This window comes from Cheilinus undulatus, linkage group 17, assembly GCF_018320785.1.
Source record: "Cheilinus undulatus linkage group 17, ASM1832078v1, whole genome shotgun sequence".
In the NCBI taxonomy this organism is placed as follows: Eukaryota; Metazoa; Chordata; class Actinopteri; order Labriformes; family Labridae; genus Cheilinus; species Cheilinus undulatus.
The window spans coordinates 10,475,490-10,491,210 of NC_054881.1; the positions used below are offsets into that span (position 1 = coordinate 10,475,490).

The following is a 15,721-nucleotide window of genomic DNA, read 5'->3' on the forward strand; positions in this document are numbered from 1 at the left end:
GTGGGTAGAAGCATACTGTATACAGTATAAGTATTGCACCCATATTGTGTGGTTCAAACACAGCCAGGTACCTTCATTTGTATTCTTCTCATCTCCTCCTCCTCCTACCGTCTACAACTGTATTAAAACACTGAAAAACTGACTGAACCAAATGTCATGTGCTGACAGTACTAACTAGTGAGCTGCCAAAGTGGAAAGATTATCTAGATGAATTATTGGGAGGAGGCCTTCACTGGAATCAGAGGGAGATTAAAAGACAAGTTGCTGGAAAAGTATGTTGATTTAAGAGAGGATGCGGTCATAGTAAAGGTAAACCCATCTATGGCAGGGGGAGTTAGATGAGTCAAATAAGGTCTACAACAAACCTCTGTGTTTTCAGAAAAAGCAGGAGAAGTGGAAGACGTCAAGAAGGAGTTTTGCAGTGGAGTCTGTAAAATGCATCTTGTCTCTTGAATGCATTTGGTTCAACCACTGTAAACCATCGCATTGCCAGCCGATGATGCAGTGCTGATTTCAGCTTGCCCAATGATTAACTACAACACAACAGTGAACAACTCAGCGGCCCATCAGTGACTCACTTTCACCATAAAATGTTGTGTGTTGTGTTACTTTATTTTACATTCAGTGTATCCAAAACAAGTGCTGATAAACGACCTTCCCGCTGGATCAAAGCGCACCTCCACTTAACATGAAAACTTGTTTTTTGGATCCGATGCTAAGTGAAGAGCCGCTATGAGCCCTTTGTTAAAAAACAGATGCGAGGAAGGCACTCTGTTTCTTCCATCACACATACGTACACATGTACAGTGCATGTAAAAATCCTCAATTGAGGCTCCCTGAGGGAAGATGCCTGAGCACATCTTTCATCTGAAGTGGTGGCCATATGGTGAATAGTCTCTCCTCTCTCTCCTCTCTCTCCTTCAAGTACGGTAATCACATAAAATACTGCAGCGCACTCACGCCAAGCATATCGGTTATACACTGACAGCAGGTGGGGGTGCGGATGCTATAAAAAGGGCTGCAGAAGAGGGATGATACTGCATGGACAATGAAAATACATGAAAATAGACAAAATTTGGGGTTAGAAAGAGATGATTTTACCTGATCTTCGGTGAGAACAATCAAGCGGGTCACAATAATGTTCACAACATTTCCTAGACTGGCATCACGGTAAAGTTTGGCAACCTGACCTCCAGAAAAGAAGAAAAGACACAAAGTCAGACAAATTCTGTCCACAAAGCATAACAGACTCAGGTGCTAAGTCATAACATGTATGTTTAACAGCAGTAGAGGACAATAAAATGGCCAAAAAGGAGGATCACACTTACAATATTCATTACAGACAGGATGTAGTGCTCGATGTCTTTCCGTCCGTGGTAGCCGACCATCATTTTATCGGCAACCACAAGCGTCTCCACGAAGCGCTCGCTGCTAACCGAGCGCCTCTGTCTGTGGGTGCTGTTCGACTGCTCACTGATGTTTTTGGGAACGGGAGGTGAGTGGACAGGAGGGGGCGTGCTGGACTGGCAAGGTACACTGCTCTTTATGAGGTCTGCGAACAAAAGGAAGGCAAAGACAGTGAATTATTAAACAGTCAAAATACTGATCTGCTTGAAAGAGAGCCAGCTCGTGTAGTAGATGCACATGCATAGAGAATCTGGCCCTTTGAACGTTGCAGCTAAAGCCTTTGCTTTATGACCCAGATGCTCTGGGAAAAAGCTATAAGATGGTACATGTTAGGGCTTGCTAGCTTCCTGGCGATGACAGCCTTTGCTGTTTCTTATAAGACTTTGGCCCAAATACCTAAATATCCACCTGGTTCTTTTTTCCAATTCGTCATATCTCAGCAGACATTTGGTGCAGTTTGAATTCTAAAATCTGAACATTATTGTTGCTTCTATAAATAGGATTTGTACTTCCATAAAAGCCTGAGCCAAACATTCCTAATGCACTAAAAGGCCTTTTATGAAAGCCAGAGTGAGGACTTTTTCTTACAGGTTGAAAGGTGTCCAGGCCAGGAGCAGCTTTAGCACACAAGAGGCCCGGTCATGCCTACCAGAACCTGGGCCTAGAACCAAACCAGCACTTCCTCTAACCTGCTATGTATAGTTATTCCTTTACGTCAGTCCCACCCACACACACAGTCCAACCCAGATGGAGGTTCACCAACCTGAAATGCCACAGCTGAACTCCTGGCTATGCTCTTGTGGAGAGGGAATGGCAGACATTTTATAAATAACATGTTGCTGTGCTTCTTCCAGGTTCCATTCACCAGAGGTGGAGAAGGTTATGTTCTTCAATGGCTCTATCAAATACTGTTCGTCCTCTGTTGTTATCACACCATGCTTGTTGTGGAGACAATCAATAGAAAGAAAAGACAGGTTAGGAACATGAGCAAACAATGATTTCAAATTCATTTTAAAAAGCTAAAATTCAGGAAAAATCAATGTGAATTCTTTGTTCTCTTAACTATTCTACAGACCTTTTAGAGACACATGATAACTTTTGCATCACTCACTACAATGGTCAGCAGAAGTGCCGGGGTTGATGTTCGACTACTATGCATTTTAGTTGATAAATTGGCTCAAGATGTATTTTTTGGCCATTAAATAGGAGAAAGTAACACAGTTTAATTTGTGTTCTTGTTGTTGAGGGATTACAAAAAGAGAAACTTGTGAAGAGGAGATTCTCTACGCAGACACAGGGATCTTTAAGCATATAAACGCTTTAGGGCACAAAAACAAAAATTTCCAGTTAAAATGTCAAAAAGTGCTCATTGTATTACAGAAACAGGCAGCTGTAAGTACTCTTTGTGTTTTTAACTGCTCATACTGATGAAAGTCACTGGTAAATAGGTTCAGGGCACAGATGGCATAGCAGTTAGGTCGCGTCCCCCTGTACACTTGTGGCACAGGTTTAAATCCAGCCTGTGGCTTCTTTCCCGCATGTCTCACCCTCACACTCTCATCCCTGTTTCCAACTCTATGCCCTGTCCTCCTCTCTATAATAAAGGCATAAAGAGCCCAAAAAATATATATAAAAGAAAAAAAACAGGTGCACGGCAAAGGGTCTGTACAAGCTAACGCTCATTCTCAATGCAAAGCCATTCAAGTGCAGTAATTTCAGTGCTCAGCCACTTGAGCATAAAATATCCTCAAAGAGCTGTTTTTGTTGCTTCAGTCTCAGTTGAAAACAGTTCATCTTTTAGAGGAGCATCACACTTGACAGTGCCACTTCTCCCTTCCTGGTCAATGAAAAAATTGAGAAGGGGCAGGACTTCTGATGATGGCAGAAAAAAATGATCAAAGTCATTTTTTTAAAGGTTAAGCTTCCAGGTCTACAGCTGCTTCAAATACCACAACAGGATTCCTCTACATTGTTTCATTTTTTCTAAGTGATATTTCCTTGATGAAAATAAATATAAAGAACACAGAGGTCTGTAAAAAATGATATTATAGATACTATAAAGGCTGGGCAATTAATTAGTTAGATGCCACCTAGGTATTTAGGGCCACCCAAGTATACTTGCCGAATTTCTTTTTTTTTTTTCACTTCATATAATCACAATCCGTCTTAATCTGGTGTCCAGCTCTCTTACTTTAGGGTGATTTTGCAATATCTGCCGTCATTAACAATGAGTCTACGGGACCACCTGATGTAAATATCAAGTAAAACATTCAAAAGTGTGATGTAGCATTATTTGAGCATCTTTATCAAAGGCACTACTGAGGAATATTGTCAAAGCAGCAGAGAAACATATGTATACTAACATATACTAAAATAAACAAGGTTCTCGCACCAGGGTACAATACTGTCCAATACTTTCTACACTCTCTGTTTTTTACTAAAAGCTGACATTAGAAACTGAAAACATGTGTGAAATAAAGATAAAGTATGTTGATAGTGTTAACAAGTTGAATTATGGGAAATGTAGGACCCAGACTTCCTTGATTCTCAGGACTTCTACCCTATAAGTTCCTGAGATGTTCAGAGCATTTATGTAAAGAGATGGGATGACAGTAATTGACGGACACTTTTACTATGAACTGTTTCTCATGCTTGTTCAAAATCTAAAGGACCGTAATGTATTGCAACAAAATTAAATTATGATATCAGACTGTTTCATAATTTTCCAATGCTGTAGATGATTCACAGAGCATTTTGAGATATTTCCCACAACACTCGGTTTGGAATATGCCTCTCGAAAATCTTCATTTGATGGGCCATATAGCCCTAGCACTTCACCTTACTCCTCTGTTCCAACAAGTATTGGGATGCCCTGCCCTTAGATGTGACCATGAAAATGTAGAGGTAGGACAAAAAGAGGGAAGGAGTGAATTGGGACGCTCTAATATCAGGTTATCTGAGTTTATGCTGCTTCAGCAATTGTGTCTCTAATAAATCCTGTGGAGGTGAAAAACATCCCTTCACGAGGTCTTCTCTACTTAATGTGATCATGTTGTCTGCAGTTAAATTTAAGGACCTCCCAATGATCAAGTACATCAAGCCCTTCATTAAAAACATCTTTCTCTGCTCTTCAACACCCCCTACAGAGCATAAATTGAGTCAAATAGGATTTCTCCTAAGCACTACCTTGGCTCTACAATGAAAGCGATTAAAAATATTCAATATTTTAATAGTGTGTGATGTCAAGGTCTCAAAGCGTCCAGACAGCTGATTACATTAAAGCACAGACACTGTTTTTATCCATTTTTGGTGCTGCTAGAAAAAAGGGCAAACACTAATTCAATTTATGATACTCCGTGTAGGTCCTGCCAACACATTTGGCTAAATGTTTTCTCCCCATGATTACATTTGCCAATAAGAAGGAGGGCTTGTTTTTCCCTTCTTTAGAGTTATTCTGAACAGAGGAGGGATATTAAAACTTCTTCCAATGTCTTGATTAGCAAAAAAGAAGCTGGACAGTCAAACAGTCTGTAAAAAAAAAAAAAGACTGAGGTTGAAATGCCTCGACAGGATAATTAGATGCCTTGTTAGTGCTGTTCAGTTTGTTTTTAAACAAAGCTCACGGAGTTCTGTCCACGATTTTGACAGATAAGCAACAAAGATCAGCTAAAGAAATGTGATCGCAGCTAACGAGGCTTTTAAAACATGAGGGTGATATTTACACGCACAAATAGAAAGTAAAATCAGATCACGGACAGATTACCTAGATGATGTGATTTCTCTCCTTGAGCATCATCTCACTCCAAGCTGCCTGCAGACTCAGTGTGCCAAGTGGACCAAAGCCAAGACTCTGTTAAGCACACTACAATTGGTCTAATCCTTTGGCTCTGCCACTGAAAGGTTGGCTGACATGAGAGCAGCACCAGCTCGGCATATATTAGTTATCTGACATTAGTGTCGGAGTTTGTTTGAGGTGAGCTGTGTGAATTCTTTGTGGCTCAAAGGGCAGTTTGAGAGCATGAACCTCGCCACTTGGAATAATAATAGCCTGACCGATATATCACTTGGCCAATTACATCAGGCCAATATGGAGCTGTCTTAGCCAAAATGTCACAGTCTTGCAGGTTTTCTTACGTGTACTGATGTTAGATTCTTTAAAGAACAAATGACAAAGGAAGCAATGCTTAGGGTGAATAAGAAATGGTGCCAACATTTAGCTTTTTTTGCAGTCATTCTTTAAAACACTCGCACAAGAAGCATCACAGCTACACAAATGACAGTCTGCATTACATTCAGATGACTAAGTACCATATACAGTTTCATATCTATTGTAAATGTATTTCCATCATGAAAGCAGGGCTTTTGTATGATCATATCAGTGCAAAATTGGTGCATCATTCTTGTTGAGATGGTCTTAAATTTACTACACATAGGATGTTGGTAGCCAAATAGTTATGTCTACTTGTGCCTCCTTTCCTACATCCTTTCTCCCCAGTTTCCAGCTCTTTCCACTATGCTATCTCTACAATAAAGGCATACAAAATCCATCAATGCATCTTTTAATTTACTATATTGGCTGCTGTATATCATACATTTTCTTGAAAGGTCAATGTGCTATGTCATAGTCACAGTGGTCTAAAATCTGTGCAACATCCCTACTGAACAATGCTGTATCATTCTAGTCAAACACTCTTCAATATTCGCTGAAATCTATTGGCTTCCTTTTAAATGAAGGGAACAAGTTTTGTTCAAAGTTACTGTGGCTTTAGTTTTAACATGGGAAAATGGATATTGTCAATCTGCAGTCATTTGTTCAAATTCAAAATCCTTATTCTAATTTTCCTGTTCTCCAAAGGAGAGTTGGTCAGCTATATCATACAGTGTCTGAATAGAAGAGACAGGGGTCTGCACTAGAGCTTCATTAAGTGATTGTTTGAGAAATCGACCTTCACAGCACTTTTGCAGAGGTGCAAAATCAGTACAACATCCTCAAAAGAAGAGTCTATTTTTTCCTCTTCAGTGCAAAAATGTACTGTATGTTCTGTTTGTCATCATTGTTCATGTGGTTTAATATCCTCTATCCTAGATTAAGGTTTATGTGCTATTGCATTGTCAAGGCAATAACAGATCTATGCAGAATCCTAGAGAAAAGATCCATATTATTCCTTGCTTTTTTCCTCATTTACGGTTCATCCTTTGTAGTCTGGTTTGTCCAGATTGGAGAGAGGTCTCTTCTAGCAACCGTTGCTGGATACCTCCAAGCACATTTTTTCACAGACAAAGGCTTTTAAGGCCTTTGGTGAAATTGTAACCATAATTTTGTTACTTTAGCATGACTTGAATGTGTGCTTTGGATGTCTGCAACAGACTGGAATCTGTGGGTGATTACACAAACAGTTCAGCCCATGGACAATCACAAAACATACTTACATATGCTCGAAGGTAAGGTATTTAATACTGATATGTGATGTTCTGCTAGCAGAATAGCAAGCACACTAATCTTTTATGGCTAGTGCTGTTCATATGGTTCAAGTTTGATGTTTCTCCTCTGTGACATTGGTTCATTTGTATTAACACTGACTTAAAACTGAACATTAATACCTCCGTCTATTAAGGCAGATTAGATGGTTTATTTGTCACTTTTAATAAAACAAGCACTTTGTTGAAGTGCTGCCAGAGGACACTGAACGTTTGCAGACATCTCTAGCATCAGACACTGGTAATATCTTAAATGATTTCAATATGTTTTAGAGATTTTGAGCTATCCACAAACTCCTTACTGTATCTTTGTCTGTATTATTTTACAGAGGTCAAGATTAAAAAAGAATTAATTGAATACACATAAAAGCTAGTCAAATTGATAGGTATTTTCAATTGTTTCAAATAGGAGGGAGCACTAGTTACTTTTACTAGTTAGCCTAGTTACAGTAATGAAGGATGGCAGAGTTTGATGACTGGTCAGTTAATATTGGTCCAAATCAGTCTGGCTTGATTTATGGCAAAGAAACAAATGGAATCTCAGGGGTGCTGGTGTAGCTAGGTGGGTAGAGCAGGCACCCATATGCAGAGGCTATAGTCCTCAGTGCACTGGTTGCCACATTGAATCCCGGTCTCAGCACTGTTTGGTGCATGTTTTCCCCCCGTCTCTCTCCCCATATTTCCTGTCTCTCTTCAGCTAACCTATCTAAGGAAAGGCAAAGAAGCCCTCGACAAAGAAATCTCTGGCTATTTGTTTGAAATCAAATCATGCCTTGTACTCCAAGGAGAGACGTGATCAAGTATATGAAAAAGTTTTAAACCAACAGAGACAGTTGTTGGCACCAGAGTTGATTAGAGGTGTATAAAAATGTTTTACAAAGTTAATATTTTAGAGAGCTGCCTTCTAAGCACCTTTACATAAGTGCCTCACTCCTCTCTGCACAACAGATTTACCTTTTAAGGTACATATCAATATCCTTTAACTTCAATTTGTTGTCATAATTCTTGAAATAAGTACTGTCTTTGCAAGTAAGTAGATTTAATTTTAAGACACAACAACAAGTACATTTGTATCCACTAATAGGTATTTTTCTTAATCTGAGCAATTCAGGCCTTACTTTTTGCTTTATATATCTTCAAGTTATTCATCTAGACTTGTAAGGTGAATGGGGCTTTATTGAAGAAATAAATTAGAAATTAGACAAATGTACTTGCTTGAATTTGACTTTTTTGCTGTTATTCCTATGCAGAACTCACTACATATGCTGAAATATCTGTGGTCAATAAATTTTCTCCTCTAATCTTAATTAAAAAAGATGTCAAGGCTCACATTATCCTAAAACTTCCTCCTTCATACTCACCAGGCCTTTGCAGTTGCTGAGCGCCACTCTGGTCGTGCTGTGCTGATTTTGCAAGAATCCCACATAGTGACAGTTTTCTACCACATTATGACGCCACTCCAGCCCTTCTTTGCCCCAGTACTCCACTGTGAATTGTTTCGACACCAGGTGGGGGTTGAGTGTCAGGTTTAAGTGAAAGTGCTTTCCGTAGGCTGACAGTTTGTAGAAGAGGCGGGACTCCGGGGGATCCGGGTCTAACGCCGGCGGGTGTCCCATCATGGGGTCCACGGCGCCTCGTCTCCGTCGGCCCGGCCGGTGATGCTTCACAGTGTAGCTCAGGAACTCTCCGTTCTCATCCACCCGCACCGGGACAGCCAGCTGGTAGTGCTGCAGGTAGGACAGGAACTCCTCTTTTACAGGAGAAAGAAGAAGAAAGGAAGTGATGAAACTACAATTATCACTGTCCATCATGCTTCTCAGATCTTTAAAAAAACTTTCATGGCTAATATTTATCATCTTACTAGCAGTGCTACCATGATTTTTTATATCTTTTTATTCTGTTGTTTGTATGCTTTTGTTTTTAGCCATTTCTCTATGTATCTCCCTCTGGTAGATGGCTGTCTACCTGCTTGAAGCTTCTGCCTGTTCAAAGGAAGTTCATTCTTGTCACTTTTGCAATGTGCTTGCTTAAGGTGAATTAATGTTTAGTCTGTGTAAATAATATTTAAAAAGTACAGTCCAAACTGGTTCTTCGTGTAAGGTGTCCTGAGGTAACTTCTGGAGTGATTCAATCAATCAAATTAAATAATTCTCAGCCAATGTCAATTTTTATACCAAAGATCAATTCTCTATGAACAAGAAATGGAGCACGCTACAAGCCAGATCAGGCAGACAACTTGAGCTGCTCTGCCCTGCATCAGCACTGTGCTGCTTCTCTGAACCCCACCATCACCTCAGCATCAACTTGCAGGCTCTGACAGGGGTTTTCAGATACTATCTCATCTCCTCTTGAAGTCTACATGTGAAATGGATCTGATGCGGAGCTTAAATGAAAAAATAAATGACTTAACCATTACAAATTGTAAGCTGTCTGACTGAACACCACAACAGGGACAAGAAGACAGTCAGAAACCTCAAGTAGAAGCAGACTCATTGATGGACAGCCAACTGTCAAGCCAGAACTGATCAATAGGCTGAGTATGTTCACACTGATGAGTTAACAAGGGGATTACTCTGTTCTTTCATACCCTGAGAGTTGTGTGAAAGTCTGTTGACGCTTTGAAATTCAGAAGCAGCCATCACCACCAGGCTCAGTGTCCAAGTCAGCGTCTTCCACAAAATTTCCATAATTCAGAGGAAGCTGTGACATGGGGTGAGGGGGTAGAGGGTGCTACAAACAGGCTAAAAGCACACGATCTGTCCGACGCCACACCATAACAACAAGTCCATGGTTCGACTCCTTCACTTGAAAGTTCTCGTGTTGCTCGAAGGCTCATCCAGATCTCAGAGCTGTCCTGACGGCGAGCGCTTCCACATCTCACTGGCCTCAGGATTCATGTCAGCAGTTCGGAGAAAACAGCGTAATCCATCAGACACGGTCACTCTCAGGTGTAACTCCAAATAAGAAGCTCTATATTGGAAACTTGCCTTGACCGATCCATCTGCATTCCTGTGAGAGAGAGATCAATCAGTGGTTAGACGCCTTTTATCTGGCTGTACTAATCAGACTGTCATCTGTTGTGAAGGCGAAGACCATTAACCTAGTTTTGGCTAACAGAAATGAACCTGACATTCATTGATCACTGATTGTTTATTCTGTGTAATCAGATATTAAAAAGGTGCTGTTTTCAGCTTCACAAATGAGAAGATGCTGAATAACGGTATAAATATAATTGGATTTCCTACTATTAAATGGACTAAGAAAGTTTGATCTACTCAACAATTTTTCAGTTTTGTCATACATTTTTCCTAGTTCTTAGACAACAATTCATAATCCAAAGATTCTCAATACTCCATGAGTGGACCCAACAACAAGCAGAAATTTCTGAACAAAGTAAGGTTGAGTCTACAAAAGGTAAACAATTTTTGATGGAAAATATCAAACAATAATCTCAAAAGTTTATTTTTTCCCATTAAGAACCATTCTATTTTCAGTTTTAATAATTTACTAATATGTAATCCTTAGAAAAACTTTAAAAAAGCAAATGGACCTTTAAGACAGTGTTCAGTGGCAAAAAATTTTCATTAAAACTGCATAAAAAAGCCAAAAATTTGTCTGACAGATTATTCAAAAAGCCCATTAAAACTTCAAAATAGCAATAAAAAAATTGCAAAAAGGCATTTATTAAAATAAAATATCCAAAAATTCCCATGAATATTGGCATAATACAGCAAAAAGTCCATTAAGATAAAAGGATAAAACAAAAGCCTACAAATACTTACATAAAATTGTGAAAAAAAATGGCCAGGGCCATTAGCACAAAAGAGCAAAAACCACCTGTTAAAGGGCCAAAAATAGCAGAAAAAAGCCTGTGAATGTGAGCTTAAAATAGCCTAAAAGAAAATGTCCATGAGAGTTAGTGTGAAATAGCAAAAATGACCACTAAAGGGGAAAAGAAGAAAAGCTCATAGATATAAGATGTGATTAAAAGAAGCAGAAATAGCCAAAATGAATAATTATAAATTCAAAGTGGAAAATACCTTTCTAGCATAAAATTGCAAAAATGTCTACCAGCATTAGCAAGAAAAAACAAAAATGAACAATTATAAATTCATAAAAAATGGAACAATCCCACTTTAGGCATAAAATGGCAAAGAATAATAACCTGAAACAGCAAAAATTACCAGTAAAAAAACATTGGAAAATGGAAGAAGTCCATGGATATAAATGTAAAATGGCAAAAAATGCCCACCACCATTAGCATGACATAGCAAAAATACCAATAAAAAGAGGACAAAAATCCGGAAAGAGCCAGTGAATATAAACAAAAATAGCAAGGAACAAAAGCCCATGAATGTCAGCATGACAGCAAAAAAGCCCCAAAAAAGCAAAAAGTTGCAGAAAAAAGTCCACAAGTATTAGCATAAAATGCCAATTCAAACTAGCTCAAAATAGCAAAAATGATGGTTAAAGCTAGCACAAACTAGCAAAAATGATGGTTAAAGCTAGCACAAACTAGCAAAAATGATGGTTAAAGCTAGCACAAACTAGCAAATGTGATGGTTAAAGCTAGCACAATATAGCAAATGTGATGGTTAAAGCTAGCACAAACTGGCAAAAATGATGGTTAAAGCAAAAATGATGGTTAAAGCTAGCACAAACTAGCAAAAATGATGGTTAAAGCTAGCACAACATAGCAAAAATGATGGCTAAAGCTAGCACAACATAGCAAAAATGATGGCTAAAGCAAAAATGATGGTTAAAGCTAGCACAAACTAGCAAAAATGATGGTTAAAGCTAGCACAAACTAGCAAAAATGATGGTTAAAGCTAGCACAAACTGGCAAAAATGATGGTTAAAGCAAAAATGATGGTTAAAGCTAGCACAAACTAGCAAAAATGATGGTTAAAGCTAGCACAACATAGCAAAAATGATGGCTAAAGCTAGCACAACATAGCAAAAATCATGGCTAAAGCAAAAATGATGGTTAAAGCTAGCACAAACTAGCAAAAATGATGGTTAAAGCTAGCACAACATAGCAAAAATGATGGCTAAAGCTAGCACAACATAGCAAAAATGATGGTTAAAGCTAGCAAAATATAGCAAACATGACAGTTAAAGCTAGCATGAAATAGCAAGAATGATGGTTAAAGCTAGCATGAAATAGCAAAAATGTCAGTTAAAGCTAGCACAACATAGCAAAAATGATGGCTAAAGCTAGCACAACATAGCAAAAATGATGGTTAAAGCTAGCACAATATAGCAAACATGACAGTTAAAGCTAGCATGAAATAGCAAAAATGTCAGTTAAAGCTAGCACAACATAGCAAAAATGATGGCTAAAGCTAGCACAACATAGCAAGAATGATGGTTAAAGCTAGCATGAAATAGCAAAAATGTCAGTTAAAGCTAGCACAAATTAGCAAAAAATGGCGGTTAAAGCTAGAATGAAATAGCAAAAATGATGGTTAAAGCTAGCACAAAATAGCAAAAAATGGCGGTTAAAGCTAGCATGAAATAGCAAAAATGATGGTTAAAGCTAGCACAAAATAGCAAAATGATGGTTAAAGCTAGCACAATATAGCAAACATGACAGTTAAAGCTAGCACAAACTAGCAAAAATTATTGTTAGAGCTAGTATGAAATAGCAAAAATGATGGTTAAAGCTAGCATGAAATAGCAAAAATGATGGTTAAAGCTAGCATGAAATAGCAAAAATGATGGTTAAAGCTAGCATCAATAGCAAGAATTACGGTTAAAGCTAATAAAAAATGGCAAAATGTCAGTTAAAGCAAGCATTAAATAGCAAAACTTGTGATTAAATGTTGCAAACAATATAAAAAAAACTTGTATGGATTATTCAGTTAAGTTTGAAAAAAACATTTATAAAATCCTGACTTTTGACCAAGTCAAGCCAAAATTTTTGGTACGTTCAGTGTAAAATTCATTTCAATTACTCACCTATTTTCAGTTATGTCTAACAGTAAGCTAGATAGCAAAAACAACCGAATAAAAGCTGTAAATTAATTAATTGTGGTAATTATTAGTTGTAGGAAGAAACTTACCAGTAAATTTCACTTTACCAATAGTTTGAATAAATTTTCGTGTTATTTCCTTTTTTTTTTTAAAGACTTCCATTCAACAAATCTTTGGCTTAAACCTGTTCAATAGCCATTAAAAGTGTTATTTTTGCCACATCTGTACCAAATACAGCTGACATATTGATGAAATTTTCGACTATTTCGTTGACACCTAGCGTCTTTCAGTCAGTGTACATAAAACTGAGCTCCACAGCGTTAACTGAAGTGTTAAAACTACATTATAACAGATGCATTAAAGATGATATCATTGGTGCACGTTGTGGTTTTTACTCACTGACGCGCTTCACGGCTGCATGTGCAAACTAGACTGAATATAAACAAACGTCAGCGGATCCAGGTGATAGACGGCTGCAGTGACTGGGCTCCAAACCCGACTGACAACCGCTGGAAGCAAGTTTCTCTCTGTTTTACTAGTGTTTTTTCTCCAGTTTTCACTCCAGCTCTCCTGCAGGCAGGCAGACAGACAGCGCGCTACTTACTTGGCCACTCTGACCCAGACAGCTGGCAGCCAGCCCGCGTGCATTACTGCACCGGTACCTTTAAACACAAACCTCACGGAGCGTCTTTATACCAAAATAAAGCACTCTGACATCGCCTTGATAACTTTTCTGCTGTTTTAGCAAAAAGCCCGGAGCTGTCATTGAGTCTAAAACTTAGTTTGTAGAGCTGGTATGCTGCACTTCTACAATCCAGTGCGTAAATGTTTCCAAAAGTAGCAAACTTTCCACGCAAATGCCCCCCAAATACTCTTCGTGCACTCTCTGTGCCAAAATGAGCAGCACAGCTGGCTAAATACTAGGTTACAAACACAGTCTGGGAGAATTTAAATGCTCACAATCACGGTACTTCTCCGATAAAACTACCTGGAAGAGAGATCGGCAAAGCAAACAGATAGTTACCACGCTCATCTTCATTGTCAGATCCGGTCCAACTGTGTAGGCAGAGCTCAAGACAAAAGGCTTCTGCAGCCCTGAAGTTCCGCACACAAACCTCTGCTGCTCCTCTCCTCTTCTCATCTCCTTCTGGACTCTGCCATCCTCCTAAAAACTGCAATGTGAGTCTCCTCTTCCAGACCAGACACTCGGAGCAGGAGCTCAGAGCCAGACACTGTCACTCTGTTAGAAAAAATACAAATATAATAAAGAAAAAATAAAAAAGGAAGTTATTCAGCTTTTCAAAGTGTTGGATGTCCTCCAGCAGAGGGGTCTATTTTCAGCCTATCTGTCGTCTTTATAATCTAGACTTTGTGTTGTGGCTCAGAGGGGCTTAAAAAGTGAGTTGAGGTTGCAGGAGGTGTTCTGCCCCCTCAGGAAGCCGCAGCAGCTCTCTGCTTTTTTAAGAAAAGTGCATGCAAACAGCAGCTAAAGTTGGCCTGGAGCAGCTCCTCCTCACTACACTGCAGAGAAAGAGAGAGAGAGAGGGAGAGAGAGAGAGAGAGAGAGAGAGAGGCTCTGTCCCTGGACGGACAGCTTCAAATTGGCAGCTTTTTCACACAGGTGACGTCAGTGCAGATGTGCCTCTTCTCTTCATCAGCTGTGCGCATGTCTATCTGCCCTGAAATAACACGAGCGCACTCAAACTTCAGCTCTGGTACTAGGGCTGGGCAATATCTAGGTTTTAGGATATAGCAATTTATTTTCAATTAATATAATGAGTAAGACAAGCTAGTTTCCTCTGACGTCATCTGGTTATTGGTGAGTGCAATAGCCAAATAAATAAATTGTTCTTAACCAAATATGGATGCCAGGCTTAATGTTCAATATCAGTACTGTTTTTGTGAGAATGACGAACAGCAGTATGCTTGAAAACCACAAGATAATCTATTTGAAATGTTTGTCCAAAGGGAATCATCATTTTTATTCTTAATTCAGACCATTTTTATTAGCAGTAAAAATCAAATCCTACTGACACTAGTTTGAGCAAATGGGTGGGTAATATTGATCTTAAATTATTCCACGATCATTTTTTAGTTGAACAGTGATACACAATATAGATCTCAATATGAATTTCTGTAAAGGAATGATAATACAATGTTGCCAAAAATGTATGTGCAATTGAAATATTACATCTCTGTCTTTTCCTTTTTTTTTTTTTTTTTTTTTTTTTTTTTGTCTTGTTCCGACCTAGCATTAAATTAATGTAGACTTTACTGTTTTAAGATATATACAGCAGTTAGAAATTTTTTGGTAAAATTTTTTAACATTTAAAAAAAAAAAAGCTCAATGTCATTGGAAACCAGGGGCGTAGCACATTGGGAAAAAGGTACTAATTACTAGGGCCCACAGTAGAGAGGGGCCCTTGAGGAGCCTGAAATGACAAGTGTGTTTTTATCTATTTTTTCTTAGTAATTAGTGTCATCATTGAATCAAAAGTGACACAATGAATCGCCTAACAGACTGAAATTTGTATCAAATAGAGTACAATAAATACTGCTTCTCCCTTAAAAACGTCTAAATGGTGTAGTCCAGCACTGCAAAATAATGAGAGTAAATTAAGTTTAAGCACAGTAAAAATATTGCTCATAAATGGGGAAATTATGCTTCAAAAATACATTAAAATGCATGTATATTTGTCAAACATGATGCAACATTCGTTGCTTGGCTAGCCATTTAAGGGGGGGCTGTGTAATATTCTTCCTGGGGGCTCAAAATCCTGAGCTACACCCCTGCTGGAAACATTTCACTCTTAACCCTCCCCAGTTCCACCTATTTTTCTAAATTTTCTGAATGTACATA

At 38.6% G+C, this 15,721-nt stretch overlaps 1 protein-coding gene across 1 annotated transcript in view; it reads right to left on the bottom strand.

The window, feature by feature from the left end:
* Positions 1 to 13,985, bottom strand: part of adamts6 (ADAM metallopeptidase with thrombospondin type 1 motif, 6) — a 115,523-nt gene extending 101,538 nt beyond the window's left edge. The window contains exons 1-6 of the mRNA XM_041810222.1: positions 13,886 to 13,985; positions 9,473 to 9,894; positions 8,247 to 8,635; positions 2,171 to 2,345; positions 1,329 to 1,552; positions 1,102 to 1,185 (exon numbers count right to left, since the gene is read on the bottom strand). Coding sequence (XP_041666156.1) covers positions 1,102 to 1,185; positions 1,329 to 1,552; positions 2,171 to 2,345; positions 8,247 to 8,635; positions 9,473 to 9,572 — 972 coding nt within the window. The 5' untranslated portion in view covers positions 9,573 to 9,894; positions 13,886 to 13,985. The remainder of the gene's footprint in view (positions 1 to 1,101; positions 1,186 to 1,328; positions 1,553 to 2,170; positions 2,346 to 8,246; positions 8,636 to 9,472; positions 9,895 to 13,885) is intronic.
* Positions 13,986 to 15,721: the final 1,736 nt, after the last annotated feature.